Here is a 27,855-nt window from a genome sequence, read left to right as displayed (position 1 = left end):
AAACTAATAAAAGGAAATTTTTCTTCACACAGCGCACAGTCAACCTGTGGAACTCCTTGCCGGAGGAGGCTGTGAAGGCCAGGCCTCTATTAGGGTTTAAAAAAGAGCTCGACAAATTTTTGCAGTTAGGTCCATAAATGGCTATTAGCCAGGGGTAAAGTATGGTGCCCTAGCCTTCAGTACAAGGGCAGGAGATGGATGGCAGGAGATAAATCACTTGATCATTGTCTTCTGTTCTCCTTCTCTGGGGCACCTGGCATTGGCCACTGTCGGCAGACGGGATACTGGGCTGGATGGACCTTTGGTCTGACCCAGTATGGCCATTCTTATGTTAATCGGGCTATAACAACACAGAAAACAACTGGGACAGTCAGTTCATCTGCCAGAAGACATATCAGACGATAACACTAACCACCGAACTCCTATGGGTGGATCCTTTTTATCCGCAGCAAACATCAGAGCACTATACAAGACTCCGTAGCAGAAAGGAATGCAATGAAACAATGTGCAGTTTTTGATGAGACCTACTACTTTATTTCCAACAGTCATATAATCTATCCTCTTTTTCAAAGTATCTGTAAGAATTTCTTTGAAAATGTCATTTGTTTTCGCAGTCCTTTGTGATTAAACAATACTAATGAAGTGTAAATTGTTTTCTTGAGTGCAAAAGTTCTTCTAATAACAGTAATTCATAGAAGACTTCTGCACGACTAGTCAAGAAATAGTTTTACATACCAGTTCCGCAGATCAGATCACACCTCATGGAGCTGGAAGGGACCTTGAGACACCATTGAGTCCAGTCCCCTGCCCTCTCAGTAGGAATAAGCACCATCCCCAACAGATTTGTTTGTTAAAATCTATAAGCTGATGCATTCTGACTAACTCTGACCCATCATACAGCAATGAAGCCATTTATGTCACTACTGAATTTGGCTCAGAGATTGCTACAATGTCAAGTTTATATCAAGTCTTGGCAAAAAAGGATCATATTCCACTAATAGCTGAAAGCCTGGGCAGTTGCATGGGTGTAAATCATAAAGTTGTGTCTAAAAAAGTGTGAAGCCCATTTGTATGCTGCTTATGTTGCTGTGTATGTGACTGAGTTGATCTGTGTAGGATGTGTTGCACTGGGAGATTGTATTCATTTGTGCAGGTGGTGAATGGTAGATGTGTGCTGTCATGAGGAACTCTATGTGTTTGGGGTTAATGTGTATGATGGTTGTGGTACTGTGTGGATGGTTGTGTTGATTTGTGAGTAAGGAGAGTTGTGCTGGAAGAGTTGTATGGATTTGTGTGGGTGATGGTTGGGTACGTGGGTCTGAGCAGTCACATGCAAATTAGCTGAAGAATAAGGATGGTGATTGGTTGAGTTACCTGTGATGATATCATACTCTAGGACACTACAGACATATCAGTCTTCAGAGTGACACAAAGTGACAATCCTGGAATCTTACTATATTGTATAGCCCCGGACAACTTTGCAACCAAATCCTGCCTTGTAACAGCAAATATAAATGATAGAGAGACACAAGTGGTAACTATTAACCCAAAGCACATGCAAAATTTTAATACAGTGTCCCTGAAGGAAATCATTTTATGGACCTTCCACGTGATAACATAGCTCCTCAATGTAAGTTTATAACACCAATGAATGACTATACAAGGAAAAAATAAAAGTGCACTGCCCCTGAAGTCATGGTGATAAAGATTAAATGCATATCCCACTTTATTGTTACACATTCGTTGAGATAATAAGTACACACGTGGAAAAATAAAATTCCATTGCTCTGGTAATGAATACTGTATTACATCTGTGTATGCTGTTCTAACACAAAATCAGTTAGAACAGTACATATGTCCTTCACATAATACCAAAATGGATAAACTGGCTGGTATCATAAACCAACTGCTAGAAGAACTACCGTAAATAGATCTTCCCTACCCTTTTTGTATGAGTGAGTAAACAATACGGGCATTGTTTATTGTGTACAACAAGAGGTTCTCTTGATACCACTGATACCATTGTTACTGTTTAAGTTCTTTCCTAGTCTTTTAATCTTTTACTATCCTTTATACTTGTTACAAGATCTAGGCAAGTATCCTTGAAGTACATTTGACATATTCATATAGAATAAATTCAGTATCCAGAGAGGCCTCTAGCAGTGTGGATCTGCTGTACAAGGGGAGGCTGGATTTTGGTAGGCCTTAAAAAAATGGGTGAATACCTTTGACAGGGTGCAGAGACAAACTCTGTGGAGGGGCCCTGCATGACAGAATACAGGTAATGATGGGTGGGCATAAGCTCAGAGAGCAGCAAGGCAAGGCCAGAGAATCTTCAAGCCCACCCTCACTAGGTTTAGGAATGTGGGCCTTCTTCAGTCTCTGTGGATCGGCTACACAACAACATAAGGGGGAGAGTCTTTCTACTACTAACACACCCAACGCACAGCCCACTACATTTGGCCCAGCACATACACATACCTTGCACAGGCTGTGTCTACACTTATGAAAACTTAATGAATATTCAGCATCTCATTAGCATGCTGCTGGCCGCGGCACTTCAAAAGTACCATGTTTAGCTTGCTCACCGCTCGTCTACATGGGGGTCCTTTTCGAAAGGACCCTGCAAACATCGAAATCCCCTTTTTCCTGTCAGCTAATGTTTGATGTTTGCAGGGTCCTTTCGAAAAGGACCCCCATGTAGACAAGCCGAGTGCAAGTGAAATGTGGCACTTTTGAGTGCCACAGCCAGCCGTATGCTAATGAGGTGCTAATATTCATTTCAGCACCTCATTAGTATTCTTCAGTTTGGCCATTAGCATGGCCATTTCGAAGTTTTTTGTAAGTGTAGACATAGCCATAGCTACTTTTTCTTCATAAGTTGATTTAAACTACCAAAATGTACAAAAAGACATTAACATCTGACAGCAAGTTAGAAAAGATATCTTAAAGCTTAATTTAAAAATGAATTTGATTTAAAATATCGGGCATACCATCTTCTTATTTTTCTTCAGTTACAATTCAAAATAAATGTTAATATTGTAATCATTCATCTGTTTAAACCAGCAAGTATTAGTCTAATAACCCTCCCTGTTGTATGATACAAATTATATCAATTTTACAGCCAAAATGACCAGCAATCAGGATGAACCACAAGTAAAAAGGAATAGTTTATAAATCATCTGGAGCAGTCAGAACCATTAATTACTAGAATAATTTTGCAATAAAAGATAATTGATTCAAATGTAAGCACTACAGAGGTTAAGGAAAAAATAAGAGACACTGTTAGTGGGATTTTTTCACAAGCACTGAAAGGAAAATATTCCCCCAAAGGATTAGAATTCATTATTATCAAAATCAAGGCTGTCGTAAAGAAGTCTAGATCCTTTCAAAAAATCTTTGAGAGAGGAACTCTTCTCCATATTTATGCTATGTAATATTTATGCTGTAATGCTAGTGTCAAATGTACCTTAGTCGGTAGTACAATCCTTGCTTTAAAAAAAATAAATAAATAAATATTACTTCCTTGTTAGAAGTAAGCAAGCCTTATTGGCAGCATTATTTTGTGCTATTTCCTTCCTGCACTATAAACCACACCATAAGGGGGAGGGAGCTGGAGAGAGCTGCTGGTGTCTAGCACAGCTGTTGTGGAAGCAGGATTACCGGGATCCGCACAAAAGCACTAGAGCCCCAGTTTAGCAAAACACATTGCTCAAAGCGCACAAGTGCTGTTCTGAGGAGGTATTACTCACGTGCTTACGAGGTGCAAGTAATCTCCTGAAATAGTGCCTCGGTCTCCAAACAAAAGTCCGAGTCCTACTTGCATGTGTTGATTTCCGTGGGATTTTCCTGTGTCTATCAGGATGTGGGATGGGAGAGCACAAAGCACCCTTCTGCTTCATAGGGGATTATCCCATAGAAACACCCTAAATTTTGACTTGCTGATTCTTCCAGGCTTCTAGGTGTGTTTTTTCCCCACCCAGGACATCATTTGGTCCTTAGTTTGAACATGGAATACTACTTTAGATTCCAGGACAAAGCAGTAATTGAAGAAAGGCGGTTTCTTAACAGAGGCACAGAGACATTGAATCATACTGTGCTTCCCAAGCTCACAGAAGTCAGGGGAGCTGTAGTGAACTGAGAGTAGAGTCCAAACTGTCACTTGTACAGCACACAGAATCTTTGTGCATACTACAGAGGGCTGCACAGGTACGGAAGTGTAAGGGAGTGAGAGGAAGGCCAGGCAGGGCAGGGGTTAAACAGGGCCTGTTGGCCCAATCAGCTCCACTCCGGTTCACCTGCAGCCAGTGTCAGGCCCGGTAGTGGGCTGAGCAGCCAAGAGGCAGGAGCTGGCTCTGAGGCAAGCAGGGCCTGAGCCACAGCTGCCACCTGGTTGACTGCTGGAGGGTGGATCCCTAGGACCATCCCCCAGGCACAAAGGGGAAGCCCCTCCCAGGGAACCCCTCTCCCGCCGGAGGGGAAACTAGATTCTTGGGGCCATGCCCCAAACTTATCCTTTAGCCTCTAGAGTAGGGGCTGAAGACCCACACCCTGGGTCCCTAGGACCCGGCAAGGGGGCGTAACCACTAGGCCACCCTGCTATCAGTGGGAACTGCTCACAGGAAGAAACTGCTAGCTCTTGAGGTAGAACAAAAAGGGGACCTGAACATGAAAACTATAAAAATAGCAGCTATAGTGAAATGGTGCCCTCAGTCTATCCCTCTTAATATTCCCTACCGTCTCAATCACCTCTGTATTGGCACAAGTTTTGTAACAGCAGAGAGATGTTTTCAGAGCTGGCACTAGGCGTAAGCAGACTAAGAAATTTCACAGGGCTCCAGGCAGCTCCCAGGGGTCCCCCATTCACTTTTTAAGATAAAATTTGACTGTTTGTGAAAGGGGAAGCAAAAATATTTCTGCTTACGTCTCCCAAAGGGCTAGCACCGGCCCTGGATGTTTTACATGCATCTGCAGGGATTAGTGACTGTTTCATCCATTTCTAATGGTTGATTAGGTTTCTTGCATCAAAAACCAATTTTTTTAACATTTGGTTCTGTATAGGGTTGAAAAAACGGAGTTACAGTCAGATGGTCCGTGAGAAAAACACTATTTTTATGCTTGCAGTTATATATCCATTATTTACTCAGGTCCTGAGTAAATAACGGATATATAACTGCAAGCATAAAAATACCAGCTCCTCACAGGTACTTAAGTGCCTAACTCCTATTGAAATCAGGCACCTAAATACTTTTGAGGATCTGAGCCTAAGTGCCCAGCCCTGTAAAGAGTCTGCACATGACCGACACACTACTGAAATTCTACTTAAATCCTACTTTGAACACTAAAAAGATACATAAGCCTTGTGTGGCTGCTTTGCACCAAAGTTGGTTTTACACTAGGATGATATAAAGAAATGGATGAGCAGTGTGAACTGAAATGAATGGGAAAGGACCATTTCATGTGACAATCTGGAATGAATAAGGTTTTCAAAAATACCAGCTTTTATCTGTATACATTGACTTTACTGATGCTGCACTGAGTCTCAAAGCTGTTTCCTCTCTAAATCAATAACACAAAATGCATCTGATATTAAAAACAAAATGAAGTGATTATACATTCTGCAAATTGAAAATGATTTTTTGTCTGAAACAATTGCATAGAATATCTTCATTGTTAGCAATGGCAGTCTCACCAGTAGAAAGCTTGAAAAACAAATATCTTCACTTCTGTTTAATCTTTCACATTATTACTAAGATTTAATGCAGGTATGAGTAAACAGGAGGCTTTTCTAATGAATTAGTACTGTGTGCTTGAGCTTACCATGTTAACAAGTCACAAGCCTTGTCTGTCATATGACAAGGGTTTTCATGATCATATTACAAGCACAGCTGAAGAAAATCTAAAGCAGCAAAAGGAAATATTCTCTGAATCTGGGCAAACCAGATATCTTTCAAATGAACAATAATCACTTCAACTAGTCACAGCAATTGAAAATGATTTTTAAAGTATGATTATGTTGGAGCATGGCTCTAAAAATCCTTTGAAATTTTCTACCAGCCCTTTTTATATTTCGCTCCATTGAAAAAGCAAGAACGCTTACAAATTAAAAGTCGCATGCCTTAAAAACATGGTCGGGTTGCTCTCATAAAATGGTCTTACAGAATTAATGAGGATTAAAACTGGTGACAGCAATCTTGATGTGGCATTATTCATCAGTGCTGCGTGACTCTTGGCTAAGCATCTCTATCTTTTTTAACACTGCACCGCTCTGGGCTGGGGGTGATTTTCCCAAACAGCTGTTCTTGTTTGTTCCTAGTTCTGCAGCTTCCGCCAAAGTATTAGTCAACGGTTTTCCAAGAGTTTCTGGGAGCATTAATGTTAACATTCCACTCAGAAAGGCCATGATTCCAACAAGCAACTAGAAGAAATAAACAAAGGGATAAACAGGTTTTGGGTTCATGGAAAATATCAGACTTGCTTGTGAATATACTTTTAAGCGTGGGAACACAGTGAACTTAAATGAAAGCCAAAGATCAAAAGCCTTAAATGTTGCTTGCTGCAATTGATAAACTAAAATAAAACAAAAATAAATACCTAAATAAATGACACGTTGTCCAGTAAAGTTAACACAGAGCAAGTAAAATGTTATACACAAGCTAAAAACAGTTTCAGTATACGCAGGCATAACTTTGCAGAAGCAAACAGAATGTAGCAACTTCACTGATCACATCACATAGATATTTAAAAGTTAGTGTGAGATTGCTTAGTTTCGTCTTATATTTCTTTTTACGGAACTACAACTTCTCTGCTGTCACAAAAAGGAGGAAAAAGAAACAGTAGACCCGGCTTTTCTTCTACCTACTCACAGTATTTGACCACCTCTTTGTCCAATGCAAGCTGCTGCTCAGGATCTTTCAACTGTGATCATTGAGATCCTAGATTAAAGAAAGCACTTAGACACATGTTTAAATCTATTCCTGGGCAGGATGATGCTTCTGTAAGTATTTAAATGCTGTTCTAAAGAAGAACGATTTCTTGGAGTCAGACAGAGAAAGCTGCCAGGGACCTAACTTCTAACTTGCCCATGATCTGGATATGGTCACTGTGATTTCAGTATGTACTCTTACTATTATAACAGTGGGCAAGAGCCCCAGTCAGGAGACCTAGCACGATAAACTTCAACCTACATGCTAGGGCAAAGTTTTTAGCACTCTAGCAAATGCATGGTGGTAGGAATTTATTATGAAAACACATATTTACAGTTATTATTGTAACAAAGATTCACACACTGTCGGGCAGTGTTTTTAATGTACTAAGAGTTGAAATATTTGCAGTTCCACTTACACTGTTCTCAAATGTTAAACATTCCCCCAGCTGTGTTTTAACTGCAGGAGTTCTGAACAGATAAACTTTGTCACTGCTAATGAAAAGTAAAACTCAGAAGGCAAGAAGAATTGAAGTAGACTATTCTCCCACAATTACTGTGCTTTTCAAATCTTGGTTTTCCATGTCTTTTCTGGGTTCATTTCTTTGGTGTGTTAAGAGTGCTTTCTAGGATATTTATTTATGTATTCCTACTTTGCTTCCTCACCATCACAAATTAATTCTAAACACTTGAGCAGAGGTAACTTATGTAATGGGCCCAATTTCCAGATAGGCTCTCAAACCAGACTTTAGCATTCACAAACACAAATTTTATATTTTTTAAAAATCAAATGGACAGTACCCTATCTTTGTAGGAAAATCCATCTGTGTGTGTGCAAAAACAGAAACACGAGAGAAGAAGCTGAGCTGAAAATTCAGGCTAATACACTTTCGCCTTCTTTACATTTGTAATTAACATCTATGACATATAACACTATGATATTAAAGGTGAATTGTAAAGTTTCTTCCAAAAAGTAAAAGTTTCTTTAAAAAAAAAAAAAAAGAAGTAAAATAAGCTCATTTGCAGTTTAACTCTTAAATATAAGGTTTGTAACCATTTACGTAAATCGGGGTGGCCAGACCTGTGGCTCTCAAACCGCATGTGGCTCTTTGAGCAATTGTAGAATTTCTGAGCAACATACATAACAGATTTCATAAAGAATCTAGGGAATCATAGAATCATAGAACACTAGGACTGGAAGGGACCTTGAGAGGCCATCGAGTCCAGCCCCCTGCCCCAATGGCAGGACCAAGTACTAGCTAAACCATCCCTGATAGACATCTATCTAACCTGTTCTTAAATATCTCCAGCGATGGAGATTCCACAACCTCCCTTGGCAATTTATTCCACTGTTTGACCACCCTGACAGTTAGGAACTTCTTCCTAATGTCCAACCTAAACCTCCCGTGCTGCAGTTTAAGCCTGCTGCATCTTGTTCTATCCTCAGAGGCCAAGAAGAACAAGTTTTCTCCTTCCTCCTTAGGACTCCCTTTTAGATACCTGAAAACCGCTATCATGTCTCCCCTCAATCTTCTCTTTTCCAAACTGAACAAGCCCAATTCTTTCAACCTTCTTTTCACAGGTCACATTCTCTAGACCTTTAATCATTCTTGTCGCTCTTTTCTGGACCCTGTCTAGTTTCTCCACATCTTTTTTGAACTGCGGTGCCCAGAACTGGACACAATACTCCAGCTGAGGCCTAACCAGCACAGAGTAGAGCGGGAGAATGACTTCTCGTGTCTTGTTCACAACACACCTGTTAATGCATCCCAGAATCATGTTTGCTTTTTTTGCAACAGCATCACTGTTGACTCATATTTAGCTTGTGGTCCACTATGATCCCTAGATCCCTTTCTGCTGTAGTCATTCCTAGACAGCCTCTCCCCATTCTGTATGTGTGAAACTGATTGTTCCTTCCCAAGTGGAGCACTTTGCATTTGTCCTTATTAAACTTCATCCTGTTTACCTCAGACCATTTCTCCAATTTATCCAGATCATTTTGAATTATGACCCTATCCTCCAAAGCAGTTGCAACCCCTCCCAACTTGGTATCATCTGCAAACTTAATAAGCGTACTTTCTATGCCAATATCTAAATCATTGATGAAGACATTGAACAGAACCGGTCCTAACACAGAGCCCTGTGGAACCCCACTTGTTATACTTTTCCAGCAGGATTGAGAACCATTAAGAACTACTCTCTGGGTATGGTTATCTAACCAGTTATGCACCCACCTTATAGTAGTATAGTATGCATGGAATATAATATACAGCTAAAATAGTTGAGACAAAATGAACTCCAAAATTCATGTAATGCTGACGAAGCACCCAATTTCTTCTACAAAGAAACTGACCTTTCTATAGCCTCATGGGACAGTTAAAGTTATAGGTGATTGTTGGAGCACATGACTGAACAAGGTTGCAGCCACCAACAAAAAGATGTCTCTTGAATCTAGCATTTGTTGATTGTCAAAGTCCTAGGCCGTGTCTACACCATCCCAAAACTTCGAAATAGCCATGGTAATGGCCATTTTGAAGTTTACTAATGAAGCACTGAAATACATATTAAGCGCCTCATTAGAATGCCGGTGGCCGCAGCACTTTGAAATTCCTGCGGCTCGCTGCCGCACGATTCATCCAGCCAGGGCTCCTTTTCAAAAGGATCCCACCAACTGCGAGATCCCCTTATTCCTATCTGCTGATTTCGAAGTTGGTGGGATCCTTTCGAAAAGGACTGTCTGGACAAGCCGTGCAGTGGTGAGCTGCGGCAATTTCGAAGTGCCGCGGCTGCCAGCATTCTAATGAGGTGCTGAATATGTATTTCAGCGCTTCATTAGTAAACTTCGAAATGGCCATTTGCATGGCTATTTCAAAGTTTTTGGATAAGGTAGACGTAGCCCTAGTGAGCATCACGACAGCATCATTTTTTCTGTAATCACCTTTTGAGTTGTTTCTCATCTGGCTATGCTCTTACTCTCCCATCTATGCTACCCCCTCAGCATCTCATTATCTCACTATTTAGCTGTGTCTGTTCTAATTCTCCTTTTGCATTCCGTATCAGCAGGATGTTGAGGTCATAGTTAGGCCAGTAGTCCATGAGACCTTAGATTTACTCGGCTTGTTCTCCATGGAGAGTGCTCCAGTTCATCTCATGTGATCTAACATGACATCTATGCTTCAAATGATTGACAGAGATGGAAGACCCTGTCCTCATCAGCATGATTTAATCTGCTCCTTTCCCTGTCATCTATATTAAGCCATCCTGCTTCTTCAAAAGGAGATTGATGACAATGAGAAAATAAAGTTATTCAGTCAAGATCTTGACTTAATACAACACTTCTTTAATTTAGGAATGAGACACTTAGCCCAAATTGCGTGAACGATACAGTATCTCTTTGTACGAGGGATAGTTACAATTTTATACCAGTGTTCAATGCACACAAGGTATGTCTGTCTTCTTTAAAGTTCCTGTAACATCAACTGTTTGGAAGATTTCAGAGCCTCAGAGGCATACTTCTGAGTTCAGATTCATGTTCTTAACAATATATAGCTAAAAACCTCATGAGAACTTAAAGTAAGAAAGAGAACATTTAACTCACTTTCCTTTTAAACATATCTGCACTTCAACTTTAAATCTCAGTAAAACGGACAGCAATTTTTTTTACTACCAAAATAAACACATACCTGTGGCATGAAGATCCAAACACTCATCAAGTAAACACAAAAAGGAGCAACTATGCTACCTACACGACACATCATGCTCCCACTTCCTACAGCAAGTGATCTGGAGAGAAGACAAAAATGCAAAAGGCCCAGTGAAAGTTACAGCAAATAATTGTAAATGCTGAGATGTTTATAAAATATTATGCCAATCTACATTCATTTAGTAGTGAACTTCAGTTGCCTTTACACATAGAACAAAAAGTACACTGAACATTCAGTATAAATCATTTTCTTAATGACCATGAAAACTCAGCAAAAGGGAACAGAATACTAAGCATTTTTCCAGTACAGTGTGACCGGCCTGTATACAGGGGAACAGAGAATAAATACATTTACTGTGTACCAAAAACAGAGAATTCCGTAACAAAAAAGAGATCCATTCTAGACTGGTGAAGTCACTTGGAGCACTTCTATTGACTTCAGTAACTGCAGGATTTGACCCAAAAGGCATAACAAAAGACAAAAAGAACTAGCAAAGTAATGAAAAATGCATGACAAATTATTTTGAAGTTCTTACCGTACAACTGTTGGATACAGTTCTGCCGTGTAAAGATAAATGAGGCCAAATGCAACACCAATTGCAAACTTTCCAGCCATATTTGATAAGACAGTTAATATACTGAAATCCTGATAAAAGAGATACAGATATATAAGGCACCAGAAAACGTCACCATTCCAAATGCAGTGTTATTCCTTCAGACCTTAAACTGTGATCCTTCTGTAAACAGAGAACAGTACTTATTCGAAACTCTCCTGATTAGTTCCACTAGTAAGTAAGTAACGGCTGTATGTGGTTTTGTTAACTAAACAGTTTATTTCCACCTCTTTGTTTTATTAAGAACTAGAAATGCTGGTGTGGAACCCTTAATGGAAAAATGGAAAATCTGTTGCAAAGAACTCCAGCTTCACTTCTACACTACATTTAATTAATCCCATACCTTACAAAGAGACGTTGCATTATCATATCTCACATTCTACACAATAAAGTACTAACATAAGTACAATTTAAATGGTAACCAACTAACCTGGGGGATTAGCATAATCAAAGCACAGATCAATGCACTTGATATAAGAGATGGAGTCAGTGTGTTTCGTCTTCCCACTTTGTCCATCCCAATGCAAGCAACGACATATGCAGGAAGCTCCACAGCACCTGTCGTTACGAATTATCTGGTTTTAAATGACGATAACAATTGCTAATACCCTTATAAATAATTCTGAATTGCTTTTTATTAGCATTTATTTAATCTAAAGGTCAAACTGGTTTTAAAAATAGTTAAGTCCCAGAGATACAGATGTCAGATGAAAGGTATATTTCACCAAGATTTTGACTATGTCTAGATTGCAGGCTTCTGTTAGGAGCTCACAGATCTCCTGACATAAGTCTGCCACTCCAGGAGCCTTCTGCCAACATCCCAGTCATCCTTGTTCCACGAGGAAGAAGGGAGGTGTCGGCAGAGGGGGTTCTCCTGACATCTGGCCCCCTGTGCAGACAGGGCAAATGTCAGGAAAGCATCTCCCCTCAGAACTGTTGGCAGGAGATACACAAATTGCCCGATACATTTGTGTATCTTTTGCTGACAGAGCTTTTCAATCTAGACATAGCCTTTGGGATAAACGCACTGGTGGCAAAAATATCAGTGATGCACAAGGGAAATTAAGTCACAAGGCAGCTTCACTTATGATGGGGAGATAGGCTTGTATGGGTGGGTCTACATTGCAATTAAAACCCAAGGGCTGAGTTAGGCCCGGGCTGAGGGACAATTTAACTGCTGTGCAGGTGCCTTGGCTCAGGCTGGACACTGTGTTCTTGGATGCTGCAGGGTGGGTCAAAGAAGAAAAGAATAGCTTTGAACGCTGTGTTTGCTAACACCATGATTTATTTACAGTTTGTATCATAATATAGTTATACTAATAACATTAGCATCCTATTCTCAACATAACTGTCAAGTTATTAACATGCAATAATATATGGCAGCTTAAAATTATTTCACTAATACTCCAAACTTGCAAGGTTCTTATTAGCACATGAAGAGCCACATTGACATTATTGTGATTACTCATATGCCAGTGGTTCTCAACCTTTTCACTAGCGCAGACCCCTAATCACCCCACCTCCCAAACTGTTCAGAGACCCTCATCAAAGCCAATTATAGCCATTATGTGCACTTCAATAAATAAAAAAGGAAACCACAACATAGATTTTCGGACAACAATTAATAACTTTATTGGAAGACATTTAATATAACAATGATCATTGATTGTAACTTTGCAATTTATTTAAAATTTATTTTCTGTGATCATTTTTATTTACCTTTTTTTTTCCACAGACCCTCTGCAACACCCTGGTGGACCCAAATGGGTCTGCAGACCCCTGGTTGAGCACCACTGTCATATGCTTAAAGTTAGCATATGCTTAAATCCTTTGCAGGACTGGAGCCTGATCCAAAGGCCACCCAACTCAATGGGAAAATTTCCAATTACCACAAATAGACTTTCGATCAGGTCCTATATGTAGTGACAAATTTTTCATATCTAGAGAGAATTTGCAGCATCATAAAATTAAAGACTAAACTAAAGAAACATTGCTGCCTACACTGAAAAAAGCCACATTTCTAACAACACAAACTTAAAAATTATGAACTCAGTAGTGTTACCAGTATAATCTGATATTATGAGGACTAAAAAAAAAAGTAAAAATCTCTATTTTTCTTATTTTATTAGTCTTTAAGGTGCTACAGGACTGCTTTTTTTTTGTGAAGATACAGACTAACATGGCTACCTCTCTGAGACTGTGCATCAATTTTACAGTTTCCCTTGTACAGTTAGTCCTTCCTGTTGTTGAAGTTGAGGTGTTTTGTTTTTTTTCTTTTTTACAGAACAATAGGGCAGAAAGCAACAATTTTAAGAACAGGAAGATGTGATTTTACAAGCACAAAAATTTGCAGGAGAAGTCAAGAACAATATAGTACCCTAACATACTCAAATTTTATTTTTCTAAACTAACTAGATTTCAAGTTGACAAAAATAAACTCTGCAATTTAAAATGGGTTGGTGATTGGTACAGGTAAGTGAGCGGTAAGAAAACTGTCAGATCTTTAGACACATATAAATTATAAATTCTAGCTCTGTCATAAGTAGAATAAAATACATCAGATATTTACCTATGAGAAATAGATTCAAAAATTCATTGCCTCCTAGATTGACGGAACTCAGGGAGAATACATAGTATCCTAAACTCCCAGTGAACCAAATCAGCCAGACTGTAATAGTCCTTCTTGCAATATGCCAGTTATAAAACAGATCTAAGATGCTGTGTTTCTTCACTGTAGAAATGTCATTATCACCTGTTCTGCAATTGACTAGATCATCTTGTTGGACTGAATACAGTTCAGAAATTTTGCAAGGAGTGCTTACTTTATTCCATCTCGCCATTATGTTAATTACTTTTTGTGCTTCTTGGTATCTTCCCTCTGACAGTAACCAGAAAGGTGTCTCTGGGAGCATCCAGCAGCACAAGACAAAGGGGAGAGTTGTTACGGAAAGAAATATCTGATAGACCCACCAGGTCCGCACACAATATCCCACCAGTGCCACAGCCATGATTCCTACAGCAAAAAAAGCATGAACATGCATGGACGCCCATGTTCGAGCTTTAATGCCAATATATTCCGTCACATAAACAAACACCACAACCAGATATCCACTTGAAACCTGAGGGGAAAAACAAAGAAAACCTTATGTCTCTTCCAGTTGTGTGACAACACCAAATACATATAGGACCAACAGACCTGGATCATCCATAAGAGGGAATGAACCTGCAACCTTAGGGGCTAAAGCCCTGTGCTCTACTGCAAGACCTAAAAGCCAGACGCCTCTCAGCCAAGTCTGTAGAGCAGAGACTTCACTCTCCCTTGTCACTGGTCTCAGTGCCTCTGGGCTTACATGCAGATGCCCAATACTTCCATTTTGTTTATGCTTGAAATCTTGAGGGTCCCCTAACTTGCCCTGTACTGGAGTATGATGCACTCAGAGACAGTGAATAGTAATCCTGGAAAAAACAATCAATAATAGGTAAAATTGATTTTAGACTTGTAAAATATCAGGTGGTGATTTTCAAAAGTGGCTGGTAACTTTGGATACCTCCATCTGAGAGTGCCCAATTGGAAATACCTTTATAAAAAACTTCCAAATCAGGCCTCTTAAAGTTGTTAGAAGTTGTACAGTCAGAAAATGGAAGTATGCAAAACCAATAGCCTTTCTGAAAACCTTGGCCTTGGTTTTAAGCATGCTATTAGTAAGCCAAGTGTTATAGAACTGCATATTTCAAAATAATAAAAACAATGATTTTCCATACCCTGGAAGATTATCTGTTAAATTACAGTTTACAAATAGAAAGAGAATCTTCCTTACACAAGTTATCTAGCCCTACTAACAAGATGTAATTACTAGCATGTTCAGCATTAAAGTAGTTCTTTACTGAGGCTACGTCTACACTAGCCCCAAACTTTGAAATTGCCATGCAAATGAGCATTTCGAAGTTTACTAATGAAGCACTGAAATAAATATTCAGTGCCTCATTAGCATGCGGGCAGCCACGGCACTTCGAAATTGATGCGGCTCACCACCGCACGGCTTGTCCAGACAGGGCTCCTTTTCCAAAGGACTCCGGCTACTTCGAAGTCCCCTTATTCCCATCTGCTCATAGGAATAAGGGGACTTCAAAGTAGCCGGGGTCCTTTTTAAAAGGAGCCCCGTCGGGACGAGACATGCGGCGGCGAGCTGTGTCAATTTCAAAGTGCTGCAGCCGCCCGCATGCTATTGAGGCGCTGAATATGTATTTCAGCGCTTCATTAGTAAACTTTGAAATGGCCATTTGCATGGCCATTTCGAAGTTTGGGGCTAGTGTAGACATAGCCTGAATGTACTGATCTCTATTTCTCTGGTACACATCTAGTGTTTTAGGCACCTCAAAACATATAAAAAAAAAACAAATTAGAAAATCGAAAGATGCTTCCCATACAATATTTTGATGTATCAAACCTCCAGTTATAAAAACTCCATCAATAAACACCCAAACAAAAGTAAAATACTGTATATACATGCATTATACTTGACCCTCTCAATCATCCTGTTGGATCTGTTCCTGCACACAGCAAAGGTGGCTGGAATGCTTCTACTGATTTGTGTTTCTAAGCCCCAGTCCTGCAAGTGGATCCCTGTGACCAGATACTTAGGCCTCTTCAGACCTTCGCTGACTTCAGTGGGGTTCTCTGCTTTTGCAGGGTCTGCTTGTCTGATAAGAGTCTCAGGCTGCTTCTACACTTGCCCCCTCCCATTGGAGGTGGCATGGTAACGAGGCAATTCAAAGCACGCTAATGAGGTGCTAACGTGCATATTCAGCACCTCACTAGCATAGTTTTGTGGGAGTAAGGGAATGTCAAAGTCGGGTGCTTATTTCAAAGCTGCCCCATCTACACTGTCAACCTGCAATTCGAAGTTCGCACTTTGAAATTCACGCAGCTGCCATTATGCTAACGAGGCACTGAATATGCACATTAGCACCTCACTATCCTGCTTCGAATTGCCTCATCACCATACCCTCTCTGACAGGAGGGGGTGAGTGTAGAAGCAGCCTCAATCTCTAGGGCTACATCTACACAAGAAGTCTCTGTCGATAGAAGTCACTGTCGGAAGGGATTTCCCAGCAAAACTACTGTCGACATATTGCGTCTACACATAAAAGCAGACCAAAAGAGCAATCCACTCTGTTGACAGAAAGCAGTCAGACTGCCCCGCCCACTCGACAGAACAGCTGACCAGAAGGTCTGCAAACAGGCCTGCCCGGTGAACCAGAAGCCCTGTCTGTCGACAAAAGGGCCATGGAGCATTTACATGGCTGTTTTGTCAACAGAACACTGTCGAGAGAGGCGTTATACCTGAATGGAGAGAGGTATAACGCTGCTAACAGATGTGACAGTTTTTTGTCAACACAGCGCATTTTGCATGTAGACACTCAATGTTTTTTTCCTGACAAAAACCCAGCTTTGCCAGAAAATGCATCTCATGTAGACGTAGTCTTGCATATCCTCAACTGCCTCAACTGCCCTCAAACCTCAGCCAACCCCCAGTGAAACCACCAGAGAGACTTCTGTTGACATCACTGATCATACTTAATATGTAGTGGCAGAGGTGCCAAGGCTCAAAATAATTTTTTTTTCAAATTCACCACTGATGCAGTAAGCCCAGAGATGCTGGGCCTATGAACTGCCAAGCCTAGAGGGGCCAGGATTCAGCCACGGCAAGCCCTGGCACTAATTATACTCTTTCCATCTCACTGCAACAGGCTTTCAAGGCCCATGAGAAAAGATCAGCTTTGCAGCATTCCTTGTAGTGAATACAATCTAAACTCTGGCAGGCAAAGGAGGGAAGTGAATTCTGGAGTCTAAGAGGACCCTTCTTGTTTTGTGCTTTGCCAGCAACAAGAAAATGCGGTTTGATGCTTTATACTCGGGTGAACTTTCCCTTCTGATGTCTAAACTATTTTAAACCCCTTTTAATACATTTCTCACCATCTTCCTCATTAGTCAAACACAGCATTCTAAAAGAAAAGCCCACAAAACATATCCCTTTGACAGTAGAGTAGCAATTTGAAATTGGGTGCTAAAAAAAACTACATATGCAGAAATATGCACAAGAATGCTTTTCAAGTCAGTTTACACATATATGCAGCCAAATTTTAGATGTTTAAAGAAAAGATGCACATGAAAAAAAAGAACAACTATCCCCTATCAATGAACATAGCTAAGTAAAACCACAACTACTACAGGTTTCCTTATTTTAACAAAAATCAAGTCTGTCTGTAGTAATGCACCCTGAATAATAGTGCACTGCGAGCTGCAATGCAAGATCCAGAGTTTGTTTCTCAAACTTCCTCTCTCACCTGACTACCAGTCTAGCTGGAGTTGAGACAGAGTTAAAAGCAGCAGCAGCAGCTCCTGATGAACGCAGCACAAAATACTGCTTCACATGCACCCTTTCTGGTTAATACAAAGAGAAAGGGCATGGAAAGGGTGAAGAATAAAAAGAAGTATTTGGAATCTCCCTCCTTTGCAAAAGAGAATATTGTGGGGCTTTTAAAAACTGGAGAAGGGAAGGAACAGGGAGAAATTCTGGAGGGCTTTCATGAGGAAGATTGCAAAACAGCATTTGAAAAGAATTAGGATAAGCATCTATACTTACCATAGCCAGGAGAAAACGTAGGATCACAAAGCTGTAGTAGTCAAAAGTGAATGCCACCGCAATGCCAAATAAGAACTGACCAGTGCTTGTGAACCATATTATATACCGTCTTCCCACTCTGCATATTATAATAAAAACATCATGATTATTTTATTATTATCAATCATGTTTATTAAGAGAGTGCCTGAGGGCCAACCAAGAATAGGGTCCCAGTGTGTTAGGCACTGTACACACAGAGATCTGTGGAGGATCCCTATAGCAAAGGCTGGGTCTACACTAGAGCATTTTGTAGACAGAAGGGGCGTTCTGTTGACACAACTCAGGGAGCGCCCACACTTAATGCATTCTGTTGACAAAAGAGCCCTTGACAGAACTCTGCACTTCCTCTACAGTATTATCCCTCAAAAACGTGAGGCACAACGATCTCCGGATAGAGTACTGTCGACAAAAGTGCAGGCTAAACACTTCTGTTGACAAAGAGGACTTCCGCTTGCCTGACAGCCCTCTTTGTAGAGCTGCCATTCTGCTTTTTGGCACCAGAGGGCAGTACAGTCTGGCAGCTCTCTGTCCACATAGCAAGTTGTGTGTAGATGCAGTGTGTTGACAGAGGTTCTGTCGAGATTACCCTGTCGACAGATGCTTCCGGTGTAGACATAGCCAAAGAGTTTATAATGGGGATAGATAAGACACACACAAGATGAGGGAAGAAGCCGAACAAACACAGATAGTGAACAATGGAGTGGCATGTCACAAAAGGACTAACTCAATGGCAACTCAGGAAATCTTATGAATAAGAATTATAGTAAATCAAAAAAGTATTCCTAGTGCTGTATTTCGGGCACTGCTCTACCATAATAGCTCCAGGTTCGATTCTGAGCTCTGATACATTCCTTTCTAGGTGAGGGAAAACTTATTTTTCTGTCCCTATCACGGTGACCAATTTTAAAGTAATACTGATAAAATGGAGCCTCATCTAACTCTGTGATTGTAAGGAAAGTCTCCCTAGTAAAGGCCACTACGCATGTTCATATTTAGCTTTAAGTTTCACATCTGCATCTGTAATATGCCATTTTGCACAGATTCACTCTAGTCTATTTCTCTCTTTCCTAGACATTTTATTTTAAGTAACGACTACTTAACTTGGTCCAGCACAGGCTAGCACGCAATAACTAATACTCTCTCTTGGCCTCTCAAAATGTAGCTTGGGCTCTATGTTTTTGTACCTCCAGCACAGAGCCCTGAACCTGATAAGACAGCCAACAGCCCCTGCAAGCATGGCTGTGTCTGCACACCCTAACTACACTGACATAAGCCCTATACCTCTCATGGAACTGGCATTAAGATACCAATTAGTCAGGCACTTACACTGATGGGACAAAGTGATAGCGTTTAATCTGACATAATTAGGTTGATGTAAAACGCTATATAGCAACCTATGTACTATAGACCAGGCCCTAGAAGAACGGAGGAAATTCTTAGCCAAGACTGCCAAGATTCTTAGCAGATATGCTAATTAGCGCCAGCTGTGGTCATGCTTACCACATCTGTTTACTAGAACATCTGTTTACTTGAAATTGTACTGAAAATACCAACTGATTTCCCACCAGTCAAAAGCTGTCAAATAGTAATAACTTTCAGCTGTACAACTTTTTGTTATAACTCCACAAAATACAATATGTTTATTCTCTTAAATAGATGGTTAGATCTTGAGTTAATGCAACTGAGAGTTATGTGACTACAATGTCATTATCTAGGTCTACATATTAATTCAAAAATATCATAAGCAATTTAAAGGGACCCTGTCCATTCAATTTAGACTCTAGATTCAGGTTTGGTATTAAAGAAAGTTTTACAAAACCTTAGATTAAGACAACCAGTTCCATACTTTTATAAAATCCAGCTGGAAAAATAAGCTCTTCTTTATGCATTTCCATAATATGTTTACAACTAAAACATTTCATCATTATATTACTGCAAGAGGAAGTGAAACTAACAAGAAAGTGAAAACGATTGGTCTATTTTCTTCCTTCATACAGGCGGAAATGCAAAAAACAAACAAATAAATGAACAAGTAAACGAATTATGGTAAAAATATAGTAGATTTTTAGTTTTACAAAAACAGGACCTGATTCAAATACCAGAATCTTTCCATCAGTCCCATAAAGTAGTAGTAAGGACACAGGTCATAGTAAGGACACTATGGCACAGCTCTACATATTCATCATATCGATCACAAGCATTTCTCTTTTCATTATAAGATGAGGAGAATGGGTAAGGGGGATGGAGAACTCTTACTAGGGAAACCCACTCTGACCCTGGTCCTGCAAAAAGCTTGCTTAGTTGCTAGGTTGCACCCATGCTGGGTAGCTTGAAGAACCAGAACCTACATTTGATCTAAAGCAGAACATTTTAAAAAATTTGTCAACAGGTTTTTTTAAATTTTCTGATAGAAAAACACAAATTACAAAAAACACAGAGCTAGACAAATAATATAAGTTCTGTTGAAGAACACATTAATAAAACAGCATTAGATGAAACCACTTTTAAATTAATATCTCATAGAAGGGCAAAGCATTTAGGCACATACACACTCTCAAGCTACAGTATTAAGAGGATGACACTGTACCTGTCAGCTATATCACCAAAAATCACTGCTCCAATCAGGACTCCAAGCATGAATGTGGGCTGAATTAATTTTGCAAGCCATTCCCGGTGACAGACCAAGTCCCATTCTGTAACAATGGTGCTCTTCCACTTTGTGTGGTCATAGATATATCCATCAGAACAAGGAAAAACAGACTTGTTGCCACTATATTCATATGCAAGATACAAACTGCCTTCCCGCTTGGACCTGCTGCACTGGTCAAGTTCCCAAATTTCTCCATTTTCCAGCTGGACCACAATGTAACGTTTTGCTGATGTCCACAGTGTCCAAACATCCTCTATTCTTGAACTAGAGGAATTGTCAGACAGTACACTAGTCACATTTCCAGGGACACTGCATACAAACTTAGGAGTAACAGCCATGAATACGGAAGACAAGTAATGGATGCCACATGAGATAGCTTGAAAGGCAGATGCAAAATAAACACATGCTTGGAATCTGTAATGAGAAAATATATATATATCTAGGAAACAAAATGTAACCTAAGAGACTTCCATACACAGAAGGATCACCATAATTATTCAGTTGCTAATATCAATCCAGTAATTTTTTTAATTTATAAAAGGAATCAGAATTCCTTTTATAAATCTCATGGTTTGTTCTGTAATGATTCTTCTAATTAATTAACTCCCCCAAAGAGACCAAACATCAACAGAGCACCACACAAAGAATATTTCCATCTCCAAGAAATATCAGATATCATACTCTCTTCTGTCAAAAAATAACTACATACTGAGTGCTGTGTATGTGGATGGACACATAAGAGGCAAAGTTAAAAGACAAATTACTGAGTGGAGGCAGTAGATTATATGACAAATTTTTCTCCAAATTTGCACTAACCTTTCAAATAACAAATTCTGAGGTAATAAACTAACTAGAAAAAGAAGCCAAGGAGAAATCCATATTGTAATGCCAGAAACACCTCAAAATACAATGAATAACAATGAGTATATCAGGGCATATTCTATATATATATAAAAAAGCTGTATTAGCAAACACACCTTTATGCTAGTATTAGTGGGATATTTCTGCTAAAAACACGAGCAACAGAAGTGCTGATATTTTAAATAAGCATTTTGAGGGTTCAGAGTTTAGAATACACTGAGAAAAAAGGGGACATTTCACACTTCTTTCAGAGCTATTGGGACAGGCTATCTGCAGACTTAGGAAAACAAACAGCTTGGGTTTGGTCTACATTTTATTATTTATTATTTTATTATTTTATTATTTATATCTGATGAGGTGGGTCTTTGCCCACGAAAGCTTATGCTCCAAAATATCTTTTAGTCTATAAGGTGCCACAAGTTGTCTTGTTGTTATTTGTCAAAGACAACTATAGAATTTCCAGCCAGTTGTTCTGGTTTTGACAAAGACTGCAGGCCTCCTTTACCTCAGAATATTCAGGACCTTCACAATAAGTCCCAAGCAATTCTCCTTAGGTGATCACAGCATGCATCAGGTGTTGCTGTTACAGGAAAACGAAGCTTGAAAACCATGTGACTTTGCCACATACGTGCAATAATTGCTCCTACGTGCCTGGTGAGAAAAATTGTAGAGACTAATGCCTGTAGCTATGTCTACACTGCCCTCTGAAGGACATGCAAATGTGGCTGATTGGAAATGCAAATGAGGTATGGATTTAAGTATCTTGCATCTTATTTGCATACACCTGAAGGATCTCACTTCTGGAAGAGCTGTTTTCAAAAGCCAAAACAGCCGTGTAGACGGGGTTCATTCGAAAGGAAGCCCCGCTTTCGAAAGCACCCTTCTTCCTCATGGTTTTTCAAGTCCAAGGTGCGGTCCGCTTGGGCTAGCCAGAGCTCTGAGAACTACACCCAGCTCTGCTGCCATTCCTGCTCTGCCTGCATTCGCTCCTGGTCCATCTGCAGCTGCTTCTGGGTGATGGCAGTCTGCTCCCAGGTGACGGCTGCCTACCTCCAGTAGCCATCACCTACCACATGGCAACAGACCCTTGGGCCACAGGCGCACATCAGGACAGTGGCGTGTCGTCCATGGGCGATGTTGGTCCAGATCCCACTGGCTCAGGCACCTCAGAGGGACTGCCTGGCTGGGCAGTGGGGCTGGCCCAGGCCCTGGACAGTGCAACTGTGGGGAGGGAAGGGGGAGAGTGCTGATTTCATCTCACAGCACAGCCTCTGTGGGCCCTCCCCCTCCTGTGAGCAGCAGCCCCCACCCCAGGCCTGCCCAGGCTGTGTGCGCCCATGCCCCCTGGACAGCGGGCTCTGTTGGACGGGGACACTGGTGTCATGGGCAGAGGCCTGATCACAGCCCACTGTCAGGCCAGCCCCATGGGCTGGTGCCCTACAAGTGGGTGCTGGCCACCAAGTAGTCCTTGTCTGGGGATGGCAGGTGCACCAGGTGCATCCAGGGCCTCCCCAGGACCTACCCTCACATATATGCAGCTCACAGCACCGTTCAGAGGGGTTGCTGCTGGCCATCGCCTGCAGCTGTGCTCCATAGCAGGAGGCCACATACTGAGGTGGGGTGCGAGAGTTGGGCATAGCCAGGGCACACAGCCTCTCCCACCTGGGGCCCTGAGCGTCATGTGGCTCATTGTAGGGCTGCAAGCGGGGCCCAGGTGGGACACCCCCATGGATGCCTGGCACAGGTGCCTGGCCAGGGAGTTGGAGCCCATGGTGCGCCCTGTCTCCTCCTCCCCCCAACCTGGTGTACACTCCCTATGGGGGACTCACCGGAGGGGGCCAAGAACAGCTCTGGAGATGGCCATGCTGAAGCTGTAGCTCTGGAGGGGCCAGAGGACTGGTCAATGATCAGCATGCCCTGGCTAGAGTCAGGGTGGGAGAGTGGGTCATCCTGTGGCTCTGGAGAGGATCCCAGGTCCGTGTGTCAGGGTGACCGCCTCGCTGGTGTCCATCATCTCCCAGCCTGGCGCCCCATCATCATCTTCCCCCAGCATCCAATGCAGGGCTTCCTCGTGGGGGCAGGAGGGCACCCCTGCTCCTGCGCGGCAGCGGGTGTCTCTGGCTCACACATAGCCCTGGTGCAGCTCCTTCACCTTGGCACACACCTGTTCGAGGGTGTGTTCAGGGAGACCGCACTGTGCCAGGGTGTCTGTTATGCGCCTGTAGCCAGGGGCATTGCGGCGTTTGGCACTGGGGTCGAGCACCAGGGGCTTGTCAGCCCAGAGGGCCAGGAAGTCCATGACCTCAGCGCTGGACCACGAAGGGGCCCACTTGCGAGTCCCCCAAGTGGGCTCCTGGGATGTCTCCCAGGGTTCTTGAGAGGGGCCACGGAGATCCTGGGTGGCCTTGGCCATTTTTGACTGTGGGGGTAGTGGCTGCTGGGGTGTGTGACTGAGCACATGCAGCCAGCATGCACCCATGCCCCCAGCTTCCTGCACAGGGCTTCCTGGAGCCCTGTTGCTTTAAGGGTGTGTGGGAGTGCTGACCATAGAGCCGCACTGGCTGTGGTGAGGGCATCTCCCAGCTCCAGATGCCGGCTGCCATGGAGGACCCACTCTGTTAACAGAACTGTCTACACAGGCACTCTGTCGACAAAATACTGTCAACAGGGGTGTTATACCTGAATGGGAAGAGGTATAAAGCTGCTAACTGAACAGCTGAGTTGACAAACTCTCGACAGAGCGCTTTAACCATGTAAACGCTTGGCAAGTTTTGTTGACAAAAGCCCAGTTGTGACAACAGAGGCTGTCCATGTAGACAAAGCCTCAGAGTGAGTACCCCCAATTTGGGTTCAGCTAAATGGATTTTCTGGTGTAGAAAATGCGAGATGCAAAGTGTCCCTCCTGACCACTCTGAGTGAGCAAGAAAAACATATTCCTTCTCTTTCTCAGCAGAAAAGCAAGGAGACACTTAAAAGCAAATGACACTTTTATAGGCATATCAGCTGCTCCATCCTCCCAAACAGCTAGGAAGAAGGGGGGACCCAGTGTGTGCACTGATTTTTGTATAACCCACTGTGAAATCATGCAATTTGGACCAAAGAACAACTGTGTCCCCTCATTTCTCCAACCTGGAGTGCCATTTATACAGCTTTGCTATGAGAGTTACTACTCCCGGTCTCCTCACAAACAGCCTCAAGAATGTAAGTTACACCCCATTATAGTATGAAAGTGCTATAGCCAGACACTCATGAACTGCAATGCAGAGTAACAGCAGCAAATTCTGAGTCTCAGACTTTCACCCAGAAATCTGTAACTTATACTGTTCACCTCTCTTCTGGACAATACAAGCTCATAGAAAATCTTTCCTCTATTAATAGAAAATGCATCTGGAGTATTGTGTCTAATTTTGGGGGGGTCCCACTACAGGAAGAATGTGGACAAATTGCAGAGTTTCCAGCAGATGGCAACAAAAATTAATAGGGGTCTTGGGAGCATGATTTATGAGGAGAGGCTGAGGGAAGTGGTCTTCTTTAATCTGCAGGAGACAAGAATGGGAGAAAATTTGATAGCAGCCTTCAAGTACCTGAAGTGGGGTTTCAAAGAGGATGGAGTCAGGCTATTTTCAGCAGATGACAGACCAAGAAGCAATGGTCTCAAGTTGCAGTGAGGGAAGTCTAGAATGGATATTAGAAAAAAACCTATTTCACTAGGAGGATGGTAATATGCTGGAATGGGTTACCTAGGGAGGTTCTGGAACCTCCATCCTAGAGGTTTTTAGGACCCAGCTTGACAAAGCTGCAGCAGGATGATTTAGTTGAGGTTGGTCTCCTGGGGTCTCTTACAACCCTAAACTTCCATGATTCTATGATATGCACAAAACCCGTTTTATCAAACAGTTTCCCAAACATCTCAATCCAAGCACACAGTTTAGATAAAACAATGAAACAAGTTTATTAACCACAGAAAGTGAGATTGCAAGTGATTGTAAGTAATGAGCCATAAAGTCAGAATTAGTTTAAATAAAAATAAACTCAACTAATACCTAACTTAAGACTTGAATTCAAAGCACATGTCCCTCTCATTACATGTTCTAGCAGTCCTACAGGCTGAATTCCTTTCTGCCAGGATCTCCCCCAGTCCAAAGATGCCTCCTTTGTCCTCCAAGTGCTGTGCACAAATATGAAGGGAGAGATGCATTGGAGCGTCTGTTCCCCATTCTTATACCTTTTCCTCTTCTAAAACCATCTCCAGGTTCAGGAGACAGAAAGCATATTGGGATGGGAAACTCTAGCTATTTCTTTGCCAAGATGCAAATTTCTCATTCATACTTTTTTCTTACCAAAAGAATGGCCACTTAAACACAAACAGAGAGAAAGCCATGTTAGTCTATATACTATGAAAACAAAAAAGCAGTCCACTGGCACTTTAAAGACTAATAAAATCTAATTCTTGACTCCCCCGCAGCCACCTTCTGCCCCTCTACTCTCTGATTTGCTCACCTTGATAATGTTTTTCCTGATTTGTGAACCTTGATTACTATTTTTGGTTCTCTGTGTCTTAAATATTGAGTCTGTTCCAGTATGGCTATGATCTGAAGAAGTGGATCTGTCCCATGAAAGCTCATCACTTAAACAGGTGACAGTTTGCTTTTTGTCTTTGGGGAAAATGTTTTGTGGTTGCTTCCTCAGCTATGGAATATGTCTTAGTAACATCATAGAGCAGAATCTTCTAACTTTAGCTATTATGTTGCCACTCATATTTTACCAGGACAGTGTGAGTTTTCAGATGGTAACTTACAAGGCATAGTTTGCAAAAAATGTATCATAGTCTTGAAAAATGGGGCAAACACAGAGATCGAGACTGTTACACCCATATCCCAAATTATCCCAGCAATAACTCATGTCTGCACTGACTATTCTGTTGACAGTGTTACCTAATCTCTTTCTGAACATTTCCAGTGATGGTGCTTCAATGTTGCTTTCTTGACAGAATGCTTCAATGTCAACTTGCTCTGTTAGAAATGTTTTTATTATAGTTGTTCTAGATGTCCCCTTCTTTGCTTGAGGCTGTTAACTTCTTATAAAGCATTCTTGGGCAACCTGGAAAAAATTTCCCTTCGTCTTATCATTTCAATGTATGGTGCTATCAAATCTACCCCACATGTATTTCTTTAAACTATATAATTGAGAGTCCTGTGACCTTTCCCTGTTCTTCCTTTTATCTGTAAGAACAGTATCTATTTCTCTAAAAAGCAATAACAATTTACTTAAAATAGAAATCTGTGTCATTTTTTCAGGCTTTCAGGTATTTACATTAAGACCACATGTTCTTGTAAAAATTACCTATCTGCTTATACTATTATCCATGCCACTTTATTTTTAAAAAATCAACTCTGCTATCATACACTTCTTATATTATTATTATTATTATTGTAGTCCATTTGCAGAACCCAAATGTGGAGTCTGCATAGTCAGGACAGGGATGCATCAAGAGATTGGTAAGGTTGGGATACAGAGACTTGAAGATTTGAGCAGCTGGTCTATATCCCAGTTGGGTGACAACCAAAAGTTCTGACCATCCAATTGTTGTTTTAATGTGGAGGAGGAGATTAACTACTGACAATGGGCCACATCCTACCTGACTGTACTGACCTGATTTCTCCTCTCTTGATGTAGTCAATGTCGCGGTCCATGGCACCTAGGTTAGTATTTTAAATGTTTGCATGACTCATTTTTAATAGACTCTAGAAAAATGCTGAGTTCTAGGCACAGGTAAATGTCAATGCTGTGTCTGCTGTGATGTGTTTTGATTGACTTACTTCTCTAATTCTGCCACTCTCTACCTAAGGTACAATCTTCATTTCCCTCAGATAAGAGACTCTGATGTTCACAATCACAGAATAGCAAATGGAGACCTGAAAGGGAACTCAATAGGTCACTGATTCTAGTCCCTTACACTGAGGCAGGATTAAGTGTTATCTAAACCCTCTCTGACAGGTGGTGGTCTAACCTGTTCTTAAAAGCCTCTCTAGGTAATTTGTTCAAGTGCTTAACTACCCCTGCATTTAGGAAATATCTACTCTAAGTCTCCCTTGCTGCAATTTAAAACCATTATTTTTATCCCATCCTCATGGCTAAAGAGAGCAATTTATCACCCTTCTCTTTATAGCAAGTTTTTCCATACTGGACAACTTACATCAGGCTTCTCTTCACTAAACTAAACGATCCCAGTGGCAGTGTCTAGGCAGGACATCAGCTGGTCCCATGTCCCTGCCTGCCACTCCCAGTCCCCTGCCCACCGCGCCTCGTCAGCTTGCAGACGCCTCTCCATTATAAGGCCCCAGTCCTCCTCATCCCGGTGACAGGCCCTCTGTCCACAGGGCCACCCACACCATTATCGAGCTGCGCTGCATCCT

The 27,855-nt window shown here is 41.4% G+C and overlaps 1 protein-coding gene across 1 annotated transcript in view; it reads right to left on the bottom strand.

The window, feature by feature from the left end:
- Positions 1 to 536: 536 nt before the first annotated feature.
- Positions 537 to 27,855, bottom strand: part of SLC22A16 (solute carrier family 22 member 16) — a 49,111-nt gene continuing 21,792 nt past the window's right edge. The window contains exons 2-8 of the mRNA XM_074990747.1: positions 20,516 to 20,992; positions 17,890 to 18,007; positions 13,812 to 14,361; positions 11,673 to 11,800; positions 11,165 to 11,274; positions 10,609 to 10,708; positions 537 to 6,418 (exon numbers count right to left, since the gene is read on the bottom strand). Coding sequence (XP_074846848.1) covers positions 6,206 to 6,418; positions 10,609 to 10,708; positions 11,165 to 11,274; positions 11,673 to 11,800; positions 13,812 to 14,361; positions 17,890 to 18,007; positions 20,516 to 20,992 — 1,696 coding nt within the window. The 3' untranslated portion in view covers positions 537 to 6,205. The remainder of the gene's footprint in view (positions 6,419 to 10,608; positions 10,709 to 11,164; positions 11,275 to 11,672; positions 11,801 to 13,811; positions 14,362 to 17,889; positions 18,008 to 20,515; positions 20,993 to 27,855) is intronic.

Source organism: Carettochelys insculpta, chromosome 3 (genome assembly GCF_033958435.1).
Source record: "Carettochelys insculpta isolate YL-2023 chromosome 3, ASM3395843v1, whole genome shotgun sequence".
In the NCBI taxonomy this organism is placed as follows: Eukaryota; Metazoa; Chordata; order Testudines; family Carettochelyidae; genus Carettochelys; species Carettochelys insculpta.
This window is presented reverse-complemented; position numbering and strand designations above follow the sequence as displayed.